Here is a 14793-nt window from a genome sequence, read left to right as displayed (position 1 = left end):
AAATGGCAGTAGAACTGTATGAGGAGGATGGAGACCTGTCTTCTAACAAAGCAATATATGATAGAGCCTTTGAAATATTGTGTAAAACTATTTGTCCGGATTAAGCAGTACATGGATGTACAGGAATTTGAGCTTCATATTGCAATGACATGGGAGGTTGTGATAAACCAGAAAATCCAAACAAATAAGGTAAGGGATACTGATAAAAGATTTCCTCAGCTCTGGAGGTTAATTATTAGCTGATCATGTCTAAAGCAGCTGAGCTACCCACGTTCTTTCACTGTAATAACACCAGCTCCCTTTCCTAACAGAAGCTGGAAGCAAAGATACAACTGAACTAGAGGAAGTTTATTGTAATTCCTGCACAAAAGGAAGTGGGTGTAATTCCATGTTCTTAAAAGATGGATCAGCACTGAGCATCATGGAGCTTCTACAAACAGAATTTAAAAAATGAAAAAGCACAGGATAATTGATGTGTTGGGCATTCTCTAGCAAGCCTGGAATGGACAATGATATTTCCTTACAGTGATTCCCTACAGCATTTAGCTTTTTAAGTTTGCATCATGCTCTCTTTTAAGACTTCACCTTATTGACTCTTTTTCTAAGCATATAAACTGATTATAATAAATAAAATCTTACATAAATCAAGAAGGTAATTTAATTAAAGGGTAAAACTAGGGTTCTTACAGAGGAAATTCTCTTAATCACCCTTCAGATTTTGTATTTATTGAGAGATATAGCTGGTTTATTAGTCCATGTGTAATAACACAGTAGTCCTATTTTGAAATGCAGGATCTGCTCCAAAGCCCTTTGAAATCCATTGAAGAGCTTCCACAAGCTTCAGGAATTCTTGCATCAGTGAACTTTTATAGTGGTTCATAATTTTTTAAGATCATAAACCATCTCCTCCAACTGCAAATCAGGATTCTTTTGGTTGGCATGTTAAACCAAAAACATATCTAAGTTCCTTGAGTTTTTTGCCAGTGGTCTGGTGTAGCAGTTGCATTGATTGCATAAAGAAAAATACAGGAAACATCTGAAGTAGAGATACAAAGATGAAAAAAACCCCAACCTGTTGTGTGACAAGAAAGATATAAACTGGAAATTTATCGATGTATTAACTTATTTTCACTCAAACTGTGGAAGTTTGTATTGTAGGTGGTTTATCATCACCCATGTATAGATGGTTAAGTGGGAAAGAAGTACAGTTTTGAAAAAACTGAATTAGTGGAGTCTATGTTTACTATTTTGTGCTTATTCCAGTGGTGTATTTTGAATTTAAAGCAGTGCAAGTTTATATCACACCAGTGATACCATAAATAATGTGTTCTCCAAGAGTATCATCTGAACAGTGACATGCAGAGATTTAAAGGCTGAAGAATTAAGTATTTCCTTTCCACAGAGAAGTGCTAGGCTTTTCTTTTGCAAAAGTTATCCTTGCTACAGAAATTTTTAAAACTAAGCAACCAAGAACAATTTTGACCCCTGAAGCAGCTGTTTTGATGTTGCCCAGTGTTTTTGTTTGAGTCACTGTAGACATCCATGGGGGTTAGTAATTATTCCCAGTGACAGGAACATGATCTGAAGATCTGTGCTTAAAGGAATGCTACAAATACTTTACCTGCCCACAGCCTGAGTGAGGTGCTTGCCTACATTTGTGAAAAACCTTCCAAACACTTTCTGAATAGGTGCAAAGTGTTCTCTCTAGCCAAGATCACCTCTCTTTTTGGCTGGTCTCACATCCTTTCTGGCCCACACTCCCTGGAGGTACAGAGTTGAAGCCAGGGAAGTTGCACATATGCTCGGGGATTTTGGTGCCTGTGTCATTTAACCTCCACAACCTTCTATTTGAAGTGCCCAGGATGCCTGATCAGGGATCAGCAGCTTCTCTCCTTGGGGGAAAAGGATCCCAGTGAGCATTTTAAAAAATCAATGTTCCACAATACACTTACCTGTGATGTTTCACTTACCCTGTAACTGAGCACCTGTTACCATCATTTGTGCTGTGTAGTATTCTAGTAAAGAAGTGATGACAAGAATTTCCAAAATTTTTGAGATGGGTATAAGATGTATGCTGCACACAATGAGCAAAGACAGCAATATTTCCCTAGCCTTCTGAAGAACGTTTAAAAGTTACCACTGACCCCTTACTACCCCTTTATTTCTTACCTCCTACTGTGCACACCACTGGGGAACATTGCCTTTTGCAGCCAGATGCTGATCCTGCTGTTGCAAGAGAGATTTGACTGATTAACCATAAAGTCCCACTGAATGTAGACAGTGTCAGGCTGATACTCAGAGGGGAAAACTGTTTGCAGTAAATATGGTTGAAAGAATCTATCCCAGCAGTAGTATTGCTTAAATAGTCGTTTCAGGTCTGTTTGTTTTTATTTTGCTATTTATACAGACTTGACTTCTGAAATATTCATGTTCCTGACACGTCTAAATATATACTCTCAAAATGCTTTTAAGCCTTTAAAAGTAAAATAGATAATATAAATAAGTTAATCACCCTGATTTGTTGATAAATCCTGTGCATCCTTTTTAAATCACAGTTTTACTTTGCATTAAGTTTGACACATCATTATTGATGAGAAAGTGGAAATAAAAGTGGTCTTTCTTGATCTCATGTGTCTGTGTGCAGAGCAGCTGGTAGTGTTGATAATAAACTGCAGCAGAGTTAAAGAGAAGCCCTCTTCCCTTTGTTGATTTACCAAGTCTCAACACAAATAAAGGCATGAAAACTGTGTAGATCACCATACTTGAAACTGGGAAGAGCACTCACACACCTGGAATCACATGCAAAGTAACTGCTACATCAAGCCCTATCTAAGGGATTGCATCCTAAATTTTCTGATAGTGAAATGTTTCTCCATTTCTTTTTCAGACAGGGAAGGTGTTTTTGTTTCTTATTTATACCAGTTTAACAGTGCTGTCCACCATTACGTTAAATGAACTCACCACAAGCACTTGAACTACCCATTACACCTTGGCTACAAGTCTTACAGGTCGGTATTTAGAAAGAGCATCATGGACTCCAGATTGTCAACTGCCTCTTCTCAAAACAGTCCAGCTGAAAACATTTGGTGTGACACCACCCTTGGAAAGCCAAGAAAACCCAGTTCTGGTAAAACAAGCTGAGAAGCAGGTTCCCAGGACCTTACCATCAAACTGGATGATCTCAACCATGGCAGGATCATGAGGGAGAGAGATGGTATCTCAGAGAACCAGATCCCAAAGCATTTAGGGCTTCTTAGGACAATGACAGCTCTTTGGATTCCCAAAAACCAAAGTACAACTGAAGCAAATTTTAAAAATGTCTCAAACCAGTCTGTTCCCATGTCGTTTATCCTGTTCTTTCGGCACAGGAAGGTGGAGACACTCTCATAATTTCAGAGAAGATAAGTAATTTTCTATAAACCGTGGTTGAAACTAGTTTTCAGCCAAGAGCAAATAAAACTGCTGGCTGGTTACTGTCAAGAGATGTCACCCAGAGAGAAGCTGCTGGGGCAGCCAGTGAATGCATGTGGGAGTAACACCGATAAAATATGAGTGTATCAGAGACAAGGATTTCAGCAAGGACACTGGTGCAGTCCTGCTATTGCACATGTGCCACTCCTTTATATCCACAGAGATCAGTCCTTCACTCTTGGCCATCAGCTGGAGTGGTGCCTGCCTATGCAATAAGATCCTAAAATTGTTATAACATGTACCAAATTCCAGAGAGATAGAAAAATATCAATTAATATATTTTAACTTTTTTGATTTGTTTTTCAGTGCTGGTCTATGACAATTACAGAAGAGGCAAAAAATAAATCTCTGTAATTTTTACTTCTGTGAACTGTCATACATACTATAACAAGTGCCAGTGGAGTCAACTGCAGGAAATCTTTATTATTTTCTTAGAAACTCTTTAAAATGTAAACATCCTGTTGATACAAATCTCAGATTCTTTTGATGTTTACTTAGCAGCTGCCATCATTGTGCAGTGTCAGAGTACACATACCATATTACAGGGTATGAGGCTGACAGAGCCCTATTTGGATTTGTGTTTTATTTTACAGAAGCTAAGGCTGAAAATACTTCTGAACCATTTAATGGTAAATCATCGTCTAAGAACACTACTGTTATTTTAAAGCTATTTGAAGTTTAGAAATTGCATAACTATTTCAAATGCAACATTGAAATGGCTGGCAAAAACAGCCCACATCCTCTTCACGGTGCCCTCAACAGCAGATCCTGAAGGAGGACATGTTTCAGTCACTCATAGCAAGTAGGATATTGCATCAGGAATCATAAAGTCTTTGTCATGTCCAGTGGTAGCTGCCATTTCCCTTCTGAGTCAGGAATATCTGGAAGTCTCACCATTCAATATTGCAAAAGAGCAAAAGATAATCCTCTCACCCTCATGGCAAAAAAGTTAAAAAAATGCAAATACTGGAAAGTTTAAGCCAACAGCAAAAACAGAAAGAACTTCCTATTTATTGTTTTGCAAATCTGTTTATTTTTAAGCCAGTCTGATTATTCTGGGGGCTTGACTCATCATTACTGAATGCTTAGATTGGTAGCAGCTTTCCATTGCTGGTGCAGTGGTTGTGCTGCCTCAAGATGTCTTTACAGCCATCCTCCATCCACAGGAAAATATGCACTTTACAGATCCATGCAGGCCATACAGTGCATGCCAGTGTTCCCTACATTAATGGAGATCCCATGTGTCTCTGGTTACACATGGTTTGTTAATTATTCCTGCCTGCCTGCTGCAATAGCAAAGCTCCTGGTGTTAAAATTAAGATGGGAAGATGGATTCTGGAAACTTTTTTGTAAATATATCTAAAATTATGATGTTTAAATGTATTAGGAAAGAGCTTGACCTTTTAAAGGCTGTCTATTTCATGTCTATGTATGATGCAGGCAAAGAGCAGATAAATTTTGTCATTGAAAAGGAGATCCTCATTTCACAAATGGCAGTCAAGTAGCTGTCAGGTTTCCTAGGCCATGTACCAGCATCTGAATCACTGAAAATTTACACCTTGATTGCAGCCTTGCTCTTTTTCATAATCCAGTAAAAAGGAAGCATTTTGAAAACAATTCTGCAATTAAAAAACATTTCTGTTAAAGTTTTGGGTGTCCAGACATGGACAGAATGCACACACCAACAGCTGCACATGAAATAAGCAGGCAAAATAACTGCAGCATCAAATCAAACTTCCCAAATCTTCTGTTTAAAAACTGCTCTTAGCTGGTTTTAATAGACCCAAACCTTACTTAGTTGCATATGTGACACAAGTGTCTGTCCTACCTTGACTGGTTTTATTTCAATCCAAAGGATTCTTCAATGTGTACAAATAAAGCTCTGGGAAAATGCATTTTTTTCTCATGGTAGCAATTCCTAGCTTGAAGAAGGAATCTTCTCATTCCAGTGTATAGGAGACACGTGCTGAGGTAGTAAAGAGGCAACTAGTGAGGGAGCAGTAAACAGAGAGGAGGAGGAGGCAGGAAGAACCAAAGTTTGTTTGGCCAAAAAATGCTTCTGGTGCTATATGAGGTGGTGGATTTGAGCTACCACAGCAAGGCCATCTTTCCTGAATGTGTGACAGAAATTGGGATGCTTGGTATACCTGTAAACACCATGGTACAGTGACCTGTACGTAGAGGTTTTTATGCTGAACTGAACCCAGCCCTGCTGACAGGAACAACTGATACTCTGAGAGGTGTTTGAGGAACAGTGCAGGGAGTAGAGGCTCTAGAAAAAAACAACTAGGATTGGAATTAGGACTCAAAATGAGATGGAGGGCCCAGGAGACTAAAATTTGGATTTTGCAGGGCAAGAGCGTGGGACTAGAACAAGAAGCAGAAGTAGTAGAATTGGAAATAATGAGATATGGAGAATAGAACTGAAATAAAGAACCAAGAGGGTATATGTAGGGCAGTCTTGAGACCAGAAAGGTACAAGACAAATGAAGTCATACCTGTAAAGAGTGGAAAAATGACTGGACAACAAGAGCAGTAGTTGGTAAAAGTTCTGCCCTTTTCTGCTTGGAATAGAACCTAAATTTCCAAGATCTTATTGTTCCTGTTCTCAGCAGATGCCATTTACTATGTTTACCTTAAGAACAGAAGCAGAGAAGGGAATTTGTAGAGATGGATAGTAAGGGGAGAAGACCTGGTGTTCCCAGTGGAGGTACCTGAGAGAGTTGTTACTTTGGCCAACAGTTGTCTGGTCTCATGGACTAAATGTCCATTGGTGACTGGAGTTTTTTAAGTGTGATCCTGAAGAGCATCTTTGCTTTAGTTTCAGCTGGAGGGATTCCATGTGGTCCAAAATATGGTAACCAAAGTATGGTAAATATGGACAAACTGAACATTTGCTTCAAAAACACACCATAGATTTTCAAACTATTAATTTCTGTGCTGGATGCCTCCAATGTGACACCAGCAGGAAGGTGTCCCATGTTCCTCCAGCCAGAAGCTGACAGTGCTGCTTCTTTCAATTACACCATGACCTTAAGGAACAGAGGCCTAAAGCAGCAAATCTAGAGGTGTTGACACTGTTGGCAGTACTTGTAGGTGCTACATGTGAAATACCTGGGGTTTGGTTTACCTCCTCGAAGCCCAGCAGACTGTACACACAAGTTCTGCTAAAACCACTTGCATTACCAAACATTTCACAGTTGGGGAGCACTGACCTCAATTCAGACACCTTTTGTGTAAGTATTCTAAGCACTGATCTTTCATTAAAACATCCCTTTTCCTTTTTCTTCTTTCATTAACCAAAAGAGCCATGTAGTGAAGGAAACAACAGGATGCTGAACTCCTACCTCATCTGTGGCAGAAGGGGTAAAATTCCTATTGAAATACAAGTGAATAAGTTCATGATAAAGGCACCTAAACTTTAAAAAGAATGGGGTCTTGGCAAAGTCATCGATATTTTTCATAGTCACAGTTAGTTCTCATTTTTCTGAATATCTCATTTAAGACCTTGAAATGTATATTATCAAACAGATAAACAGTGTTTCAGAACACCTGCAGGTGCAGTCCAGGAGTGCTGTCCTTTGAGTATAGTCAATTCTGTGTAGTGCTGCACACACAGTATGTTGTGGAAAGCCAGCTTGAGGTGTTTCACTCTACACTGCATGCTTTCAAATTAATAAATGTAGTTTGACATTCATTTCTGTGCTCCCCACCTGCAAAATGAAGATAAAAATTGTTGTTAAGGTGTTGCAAAACTAAATTAATAAATGTGAGCATGTGAATCCTGTAATAGTGCATGCCAGAGGAATGCAGAGCATAAAGAAAACAAATCCTGTCTGTAAACCATGAAGTATGTAGTAAATAAATACTCAGACCGCACACAGAATTTAAAATGAAAAGTACTACCAAATAGCAGCTCATCAGCTGAATGTCATCCTCTCAGTGGATTGAGTGAGTCAAGGATCCTTTGGATCATGCAGTGAAAGATTAAACTGTAATGCAAATATACCAGGGGCAAGCTAAGAATGCACATAAATCTTCTATTTAGGCATTTTCAAATCTGTGAGTTCTCAAGTTTACAACCCTACCTGGAGAACAGCCCACTTCACAGTGTATGCAGACTAAGCCAAGTATTTTATCCACCTTTGTAAGTGTAAATGGCTTTTCATCTTTTTCTAAATGATCATGTGATGAGTCTCTATGACTTGCCTTTCAAAAAATCTGACTATTTCAAGGACTGCTCCATTAAACTGGAGCTGCTCCATTGCTTTTTTTCCCCCCTCAGTTTCATAATCTTTATTTCTATATCTGTATTTATTTCTATATCTATTTCTGTAATGAAACCCAGGGTTAAACTTAATTTGGTCAGATGTTTTGCTTCCAAAAGGCCTGGATGCATTTGGACATTTTACATAGGCTTCTCTGAAAAACTTTTCCTAGTGTGACATCTTGTGATTGATGAATTGAAGGCAAAATCAAAAGAAATTTTCTGCTAGAGCAAACAACACACCTTGTTTTCTGCAAGTAGTGAGTGGCAAAGGAAACCAATAATGTTTGTTAACATGGGATGGTTTATGTTCTATGTTTTGCACATAAATAGAAGTATAACTGGGGTTGGTGTCTGTGCAACTGAGATACTATATTTTGGATACAGCCAACAGTCAATAATGTACAAGATTTGGGCAAACTTCAGCAAGAGAAAAGTGAGTTAGACAAAACCTTGTAATAGTTTGTGAAATGAAGTCTGGGCTCTTAGCCCACCTCTACCCCAGCGGGTCCATTTATTTATATTCCACATGGCTACAAAAATGATGGAACTGAAGATATTTGTGATGAAAGGAAAACTTCTTGTCCTCTAATTTATGTTAGCATTGCTCAATTATTCACTGAAGTACAGAAATAAAATATGAAACAAATGCGAATAATGGAATTGGGCCAAGCTGTGTGTGTGATGTGTTGAGCAATCAGCATCCTTCTGGTACCTGCATTCAGACATTTTAGTATGAAGGGTGCTCTTCATTAATCTTGTTCTTGTATAGTCTGAAATCCATAGGTTTTTACTCTCTTCCAGAAAACTACATTCCCCTCATATACTTTACATAAATTGAAAAGTATAGCTATAGCATGCAAAGTCGAGATGAAAATGGGGAGAAACGATGACTTGGGGAAATGTGACATTCACTGTTTCAAACAGAGAGAAAAGATACTTCCCTGAATATGATATTTTCCTGGAATTTACAGCTTTTTTTTTAGGTGGGCTAAAGGTATTTAGGTGTTCAGGGCAGGTAGCACCTGCTTCATGTTAGTCATTGGCCAAGGTTATTTGGGCAAAATGCACTTTTGCAGAATTTTAGTTCCATGTTACAACCCAGAAGAAAGTTGTTTGTTGGTCTCTGGGAGATGCCTGCACTCCACCCAGGCAGCACTTCACAAGGATAAGATGGAGAGTTGGGACAGTTCAGCCTGGAGAAGGGAAGGCTCCAGGGAGACCTTAGAGCACATTCCAGTACCTAAAGAGTAAGAAAAATGGAGTAAGTACCTACCTGTAAGAAAAATGGGACAAAATTTTGAGCAAGGCCTGTTTCAATAGGACAAGAGGCAATAGTTTTAAACTGAAAGAGGATCAATTCAGACTAGCTATAAGGAGGAAGTGTTTTTAAAATGAGGGTGATGAGACACTGGCACAAGTTGCCCAGAGGTGGGTGCCCCATCCCTGAAAACATACAAGGTCAGGTTAGAAGGGGTTTTGAGCAACCTGATATTGCTGAAAATGCGTCTGGTTATTATTTTTTTTTTAATAGCAGAAAAGCTAACACAGAAAGCTGCTAACAGCCATGGAAAACACAGTGGCCAGGGTGCTTGGGGTGGACTTCATGGACAACTTGGTGTTTTGAGCCACAGTAAGAAATTTACTAAGGCAGCCAGGCTTTCATCAGCATATTTCTGTTTCAGGGTTAAGTCTGTATTGTACAGTTTTGCAGGTGAGGAAACTGAATTGCAGAGAATTCAATTGCCTTCCTCATACCTGCAGACCTGGAAACAACCAAGAAGTACCAGTCTGCTATTCCTCACAGTATAATATCTCAGGATTTGATGCATTACTTCTTTCCAAACGATTGTATTGGCTGCTCCATCAGTAACTTTCCACACTGATTATTTGATATGCTTTTCTTTCTAGCTGATTTTTTACTATGGAACTGGAGACAGCTGGTGTCCACAGCACTACTACGATGAGATCAAAATGGATTTTCCAGATGGGGACATTCGGCTCTGTGAGAAGGGGCTCCGCCATGCCTTCGTGCTGGATGCCAGCAAGGAGATGGCTGCCATGATCACAGACTGGCTACAGGATGATCTGTCCAAATTATAAACAGTAATTCAGTGAGCAGCAAGAAAATGATGTAATTATTATGTGAATGTGTGATTATTTTTTTTTTTTTGTGAGAGAGTCTGTCTTTTTTTTTTCATTTTTTTTTTTCTGTTTACTATAGATTATGGCTTGTTTTCTACTGAGATGTTTTAGAGAAAGTTAAAGAGAGACTGGCTGGTCCAAAGTATAGTTTTATTGACTCAGTGCTTATGTAGTTTCATCCTGAGTCTTCAGGACTCTGGAAGACTTGGCAAAGGGTGGAATATTTATTGTCTGTTGGCCCTCTAGACAATGCTGATACAACTGTATCTGAGCTACTCCCACCCCACTCTCTGCTGCAGAAGTGTTGGTTGTGGGTGGATCCTATCGAAGGATCCTGGTACGCTGTGCAAGACCTGGCCCTCTCCTCATGTTTCACCTTTCCATGTAAGCCAGGTGCATGGCAGCCAGAACAGTCCAAGGCCCTGGACAGCCCTGATGTTGCCTGTTCTGGGTCAGAGGGGGTTGGCTGGTGGTCAGGCTGTTTGAGATCAGTTCAGGGAAGATGTGAAGATCAGGTGTGCAGTTTCTCCAAGTCTCGCCGCAGGTTTGGGGCACTGCCAGGACTCCACAGGGTATTAGAAATGCTGTAAGGTATCTGTGGCTGTTCAGCAAGGGAATGCATAAGGATGTCTTGCCTGGAACATGGCCAAGTATTTCATTTTTCAATTGACTGTAGAGAAAGGAAAGAACACTGGTCAAAAATGCCAGTATTTAAAAGTTTAAATCGATTGCTGAATCCATGTATAACAACTTCTAGGTGGCCTAGCTGTCCTAATGAAGTTCAAGAGAACACTGCTTGCTCAGCAGCTTTAAAGAATTAAACCACTTTGAATGCATGTCTAAATTTCAGTTCTTTGCTCTAAGGACTGAAATATTAAATTTTCTGCCAAGCCACAAATTAGGTAAGTTCACCATCAGAAAACATCTGTTGCTGTGCCACAGCTGCACCCATGACATGGCATGAACGTTACTGTTGAGAACCAGACCCTTGCATGGTGCTGACAAGTTCCCTGTTCCTCATATTTGGTGAACCCTTTCCTTTACAGATGGAGAAAAAAAAATAGAAAAAAACATCCTAGCAGTTGTGATAACAAAAGAAGTTACAGGGAATAGCTAGAAATGAAAATATTGCAAGTAAGGGGAACAGAGCCAAGTGTAATCAGGAAAAGCTTTCTAGCCCTGAACCTGTGAAATAGTCTCCCTGTGGAGTTCATAAAGACATTTATAAATAAGCAAAACACTACAGAGTATAGTCAGGGGAGGTCCTGCCCTCGTGAACAGATGAATTTAGATGATGCAGAGTATCTAACTTACATGATTTATTACCAGTTTTGATACATGTGAGAATGGTATTGAAGAATGTTCTCTGTGATGCAGAAGATCAATTAATTGCTTAGTTTTCTTACACAGTTATACACACCCCTTTCACTGCTCTCTGAACACCCCTTGAACCTTACACTAATATTTAGAGCAACTTGTAATAGAGTTCAGTTCCTGGATATTTTGGACTGGTTTTCAAACCTGCTGACTGACACTGAATTTAAGTGACCTTTCCTGTATCAGAAGCTGGTTTAGCTTTTGAGACTAGTCAGTGGATTTTCCAATTACACTGCCACGTAATGAAGTAGTACTGGTAAGTGGGGCAGGAATGTTGGGAGCACAGTTTCAGCAGCGTGAGGAGGAACTAGACACATTCAAAGTGAGGGGACTATGCCCATGCAACTGATTCTGCTCGTTGCAGAGTCACAGGACTTTCCTTCTTTCTACAGGTCCATATTCAGTCATGATCAAAAGAATCCTTGTGCTCACTGTAGAAGTCCATAGCTGTATGTGTGTGTGTGATAGCCCCCAGGTGTTGGCATCATCCCAGCTGGATGGCCTTGTGGCAGATGTTCCCTGCATCTGTTGGCTGAGGTGCTCCCTGGGGCAGAGCCGGGGAGGACCTGCACGTATGTGGAGATGTATTAATGTACACCTGTATGTACATGTGCACCTGTTTGTATGTCAGCAGCATAAAAACTACAGTTCACTTGGTTGGTTTGGTTTGCACATTGATCTGGTTGAACAAAACATTTGTTCTTCTAAGTGTGTGGAGTCAGGGAATTGACAAAGACTTGGTTTGTGGGAGTTCAGCTGTTTTGGTGGATCTCCTGAGACCAGACGGAATCTTGCATTAACCAAAGATGACAAGCAGCTACTACAGCCTGGAAACTGAAGCACCTAAGAGAAGCAGTTGTTTACAGTGCATTATGTGTATACTTTGTATGAGGAATTAATTTAGCAATACTTGTACCTGACTTGTGTATGCCTTTTATACAAAAGTTAATCCATTATACTAAATCCTAACTGTATTAAGACCTAAACTGAGATTAGGTCTGGTCAGTGATGACCAGATCTACTGCAGAAGAATGCCTTACAATTTTCTTAAAAGAATTTTCTCTAGTATTATCAAAACCATACTGATTCAATTGCTACCTTCCTCTTAGAAGTTGTTACTGTAAGGCTAAGATCTGAAAATTTGCTACTCTATTAATTGCTAAAACACACAGGCCTAGTTTCCACAGCCATATTTCCTAAGAGGAGCAGATCCCACACAGTGAGAATCCAGCTCCTCAGGATCCCATGGTGTTCATTGTCACCCCAGGCAAAGAGTATCAGAAGTGCTCGTGGTCCAAATGTGCCAATTTACCATGAAAACACAGTGTGATTTTGCCTATTTTAGACTATTTAAGAATTCTTGGAAAACCTATCACAGATATATTGACTGTAAGCTGTAGCACCTACTCACTGTCATTCACATCTGTGCTTGATTCTCACCACACGAGTGACCCTGCTAGTGCAGTGACTTTGACTCATGTGCAAGTGTTTTGCTAGATTGATACCTTTTATTAAAAGTACACAACTCCAATAACAAAAATAAAGAAATTTATGGTAAAGTGTAACTTGATTCTTTGTTTTGGTAACTTGTTTAGTCCTAGTTCAGCTCCTTTATTACTTCATGCATACAAAATCCACAAAAATACCTGCCAAATGCCAAATCTCACATGCAATGCAGACATCTGCCAAGTGCACAGAAAATCTGTGGGTGGTAGGCACCTGACTTGCTTGAGCATTTTTATCCAGAGCCCCTCCAAAATAATCTATCAGTTTCCTCTTGCTGCGTCCAGCTCCATGTTTGCTGCTGTGAATGAGCTATAGAGTGTGTGGATCTATATGAGCTATAGAGTGTGTGGAGTGAGGTTTGTCCCTTCAGGAAGCTGGATGAGTGCTTGCCCAGTGTTTATGGTGAAGAATTTGGAGTTGGACTCCAAGCTAAACACCAGATTCTTGACTCACAGAGACAGATTGCACACATGAGCCACAGCAGATAATCTCTTCTCTGCAGCTGAAGTCATTTATGTATTTATTTTACAGAAAATGGATTTATATGTGCGTCTACCCCCATCCTTTTCTTTGGTCTAGCTAATTGCCAGAAAAGACTTTAAACAAGATGTTCAATGTTATCATTTTAAAGTCACTCAAACTATTACTGGGTTTGGATAAACTCACTAGACCCAAGAGACTTGTTTTACTCTGTGTCACAGGTCACGCTCAGACTCCCAACTACAATAAGTTTCTGAGGCTCTTCACTTGCAGGCAAATGTTCTCTTTCCTGGCACATTTACAAAATAAGAATCCAGAGAGTGTTTGTGAGTGACCAGGAACTATTAAAACAGCATATATTTCTGGAACAGCTGATGGGGGTTGAGCACAAGCAGCAGATCCAGCAGTAACAGCACAAGCAGCTGCCAGGAGCGATCGCTGCTCTCAGTAGCATCACGCAGAAGTTATGGAACAGGCTAACATTCATGCTCAGATGGGACAGGCATGGAGGGATTTAATTAAAAACTCTTTCAGAGTGCTTGAGCTGATAGTCAACAGCCTTGGTTTTGCCTCTTGCAGGAATGTGCTTGCAGGAGAATAGTTGTGTTGCAGAAAGTAGTTTGCAGCAGCTAATAAAATATGGGGTGTTTTTTAAAACATCTGACTGACTGTACCTGACTGCAGGGTTTGCCAGTCAGACACTCAAAGATCTTCTCCATCCTGTTTGAAGCAGTTCACACTGAAGGAGGAAATGGGGGTCTCCTCCTTGGTGAACATCTTCAACAAAGCCCCCAGACTCCGAAATACTGCGCTTCATACATTGAGAGGAATCCATGAGAGGAGATAGCATAGAATTAGGAAAAACAGACTTTCCCAATGCCAACACTTACCTACTTCTCTTCCCTAACAGGCACCCTTAAAATTTGCTAAGTGTCCAGCTGGTCCAATCTAACTTGTAGGACACAGGAATATCATTTACAGAACATAAATGTTTTAAAGTGCTCTCATCATGCAGGAGGTACTGCAGCTCATTGGTGCTTATAGGAAATAACTTGTATTTTCACCCACAAAATAAACATGGGATTTGAAGCATCCGGAGTGGTCCAGCCTCAACTCAGAACGTCCTGTTTTACCAATGCTTTGCATTTTCTTCTATTGTATTCATGTGTGACCTTGGACATCTCCTCTGTCCTTGCTGTGCCTTTGATTTATCTTCATTTATAAACAGACTAGTTTATGTTGTCAATCGTGAACAGTCTGCAGTGCTGTGGAGTAAAAACCCAGGTCCATTGAACACAAACCACACCACTCCCACTGGTAAGGCCTGGTGCAATGCCTGTGAATAGCCACCTGCTCTCACCTTCATTGTTCTGTTGAAAATTGCTTGTTAGGATAGCACATTCCTGTAAAACTGCTCACAGGGGGCAAGGGACAAAATGCCATCCTGCCTCCCTCCCCAGAGAACCTTTACCAATACATGACCAATACCAATAAATGATCCTCAGCCAGTGTCACCATAAAATGGGCATGTGGGGATGCAGAGTACT

General features: G+C 40.0%; 1 protein-coding gene across 3 annotated transcripts in view; it reads left to right on the top strand.

Annotated features, from left to right (window-relative positions):
• The window catches only part of LDAH (lipid droplet associated hydrolase), a 106596-nt gene extending 93766 nt beyond the window's left edge, over nt 1-12830 (top strand). For 2 of the 3 annotated variants that reach the window (XM_015622750.2, XM_015622751.2), the window contains one exon: nt 9650-12830. In XM_015622750.2, the coding sequence (XP_015478236.1) occupies nt 9650-9841 (192 nt within the window). In that variant the 3' untranslated portion in view covers nt 9842-12830. Of the gene's footprint in view, nt 1-311; nt 2630-9649 lie in introns of those variants that run through there. The other variant, XM_033513077.1, reaches the window with a different exon arrangement.
• Nucleotides 12831-14793: the final 1963 nt, after the last annotated feature.

This window comes from Parus major, chromosome 3 (assembly GCF_001522545.3).
Source record: "Parus major isolate Abel chromosome 3, Parus_major1.1, whole genome shotgun sequence".
NCBI lineage: Eukaryota > Metazoa > Chordata > Aves > Passeriformes > Paridae > Parus > Parus major.
The sequence above is the reverse complement of the archived record's forward strand: the minus strand, read 5'-3'. Positions and strand labels throughout refer to the sequence as shown.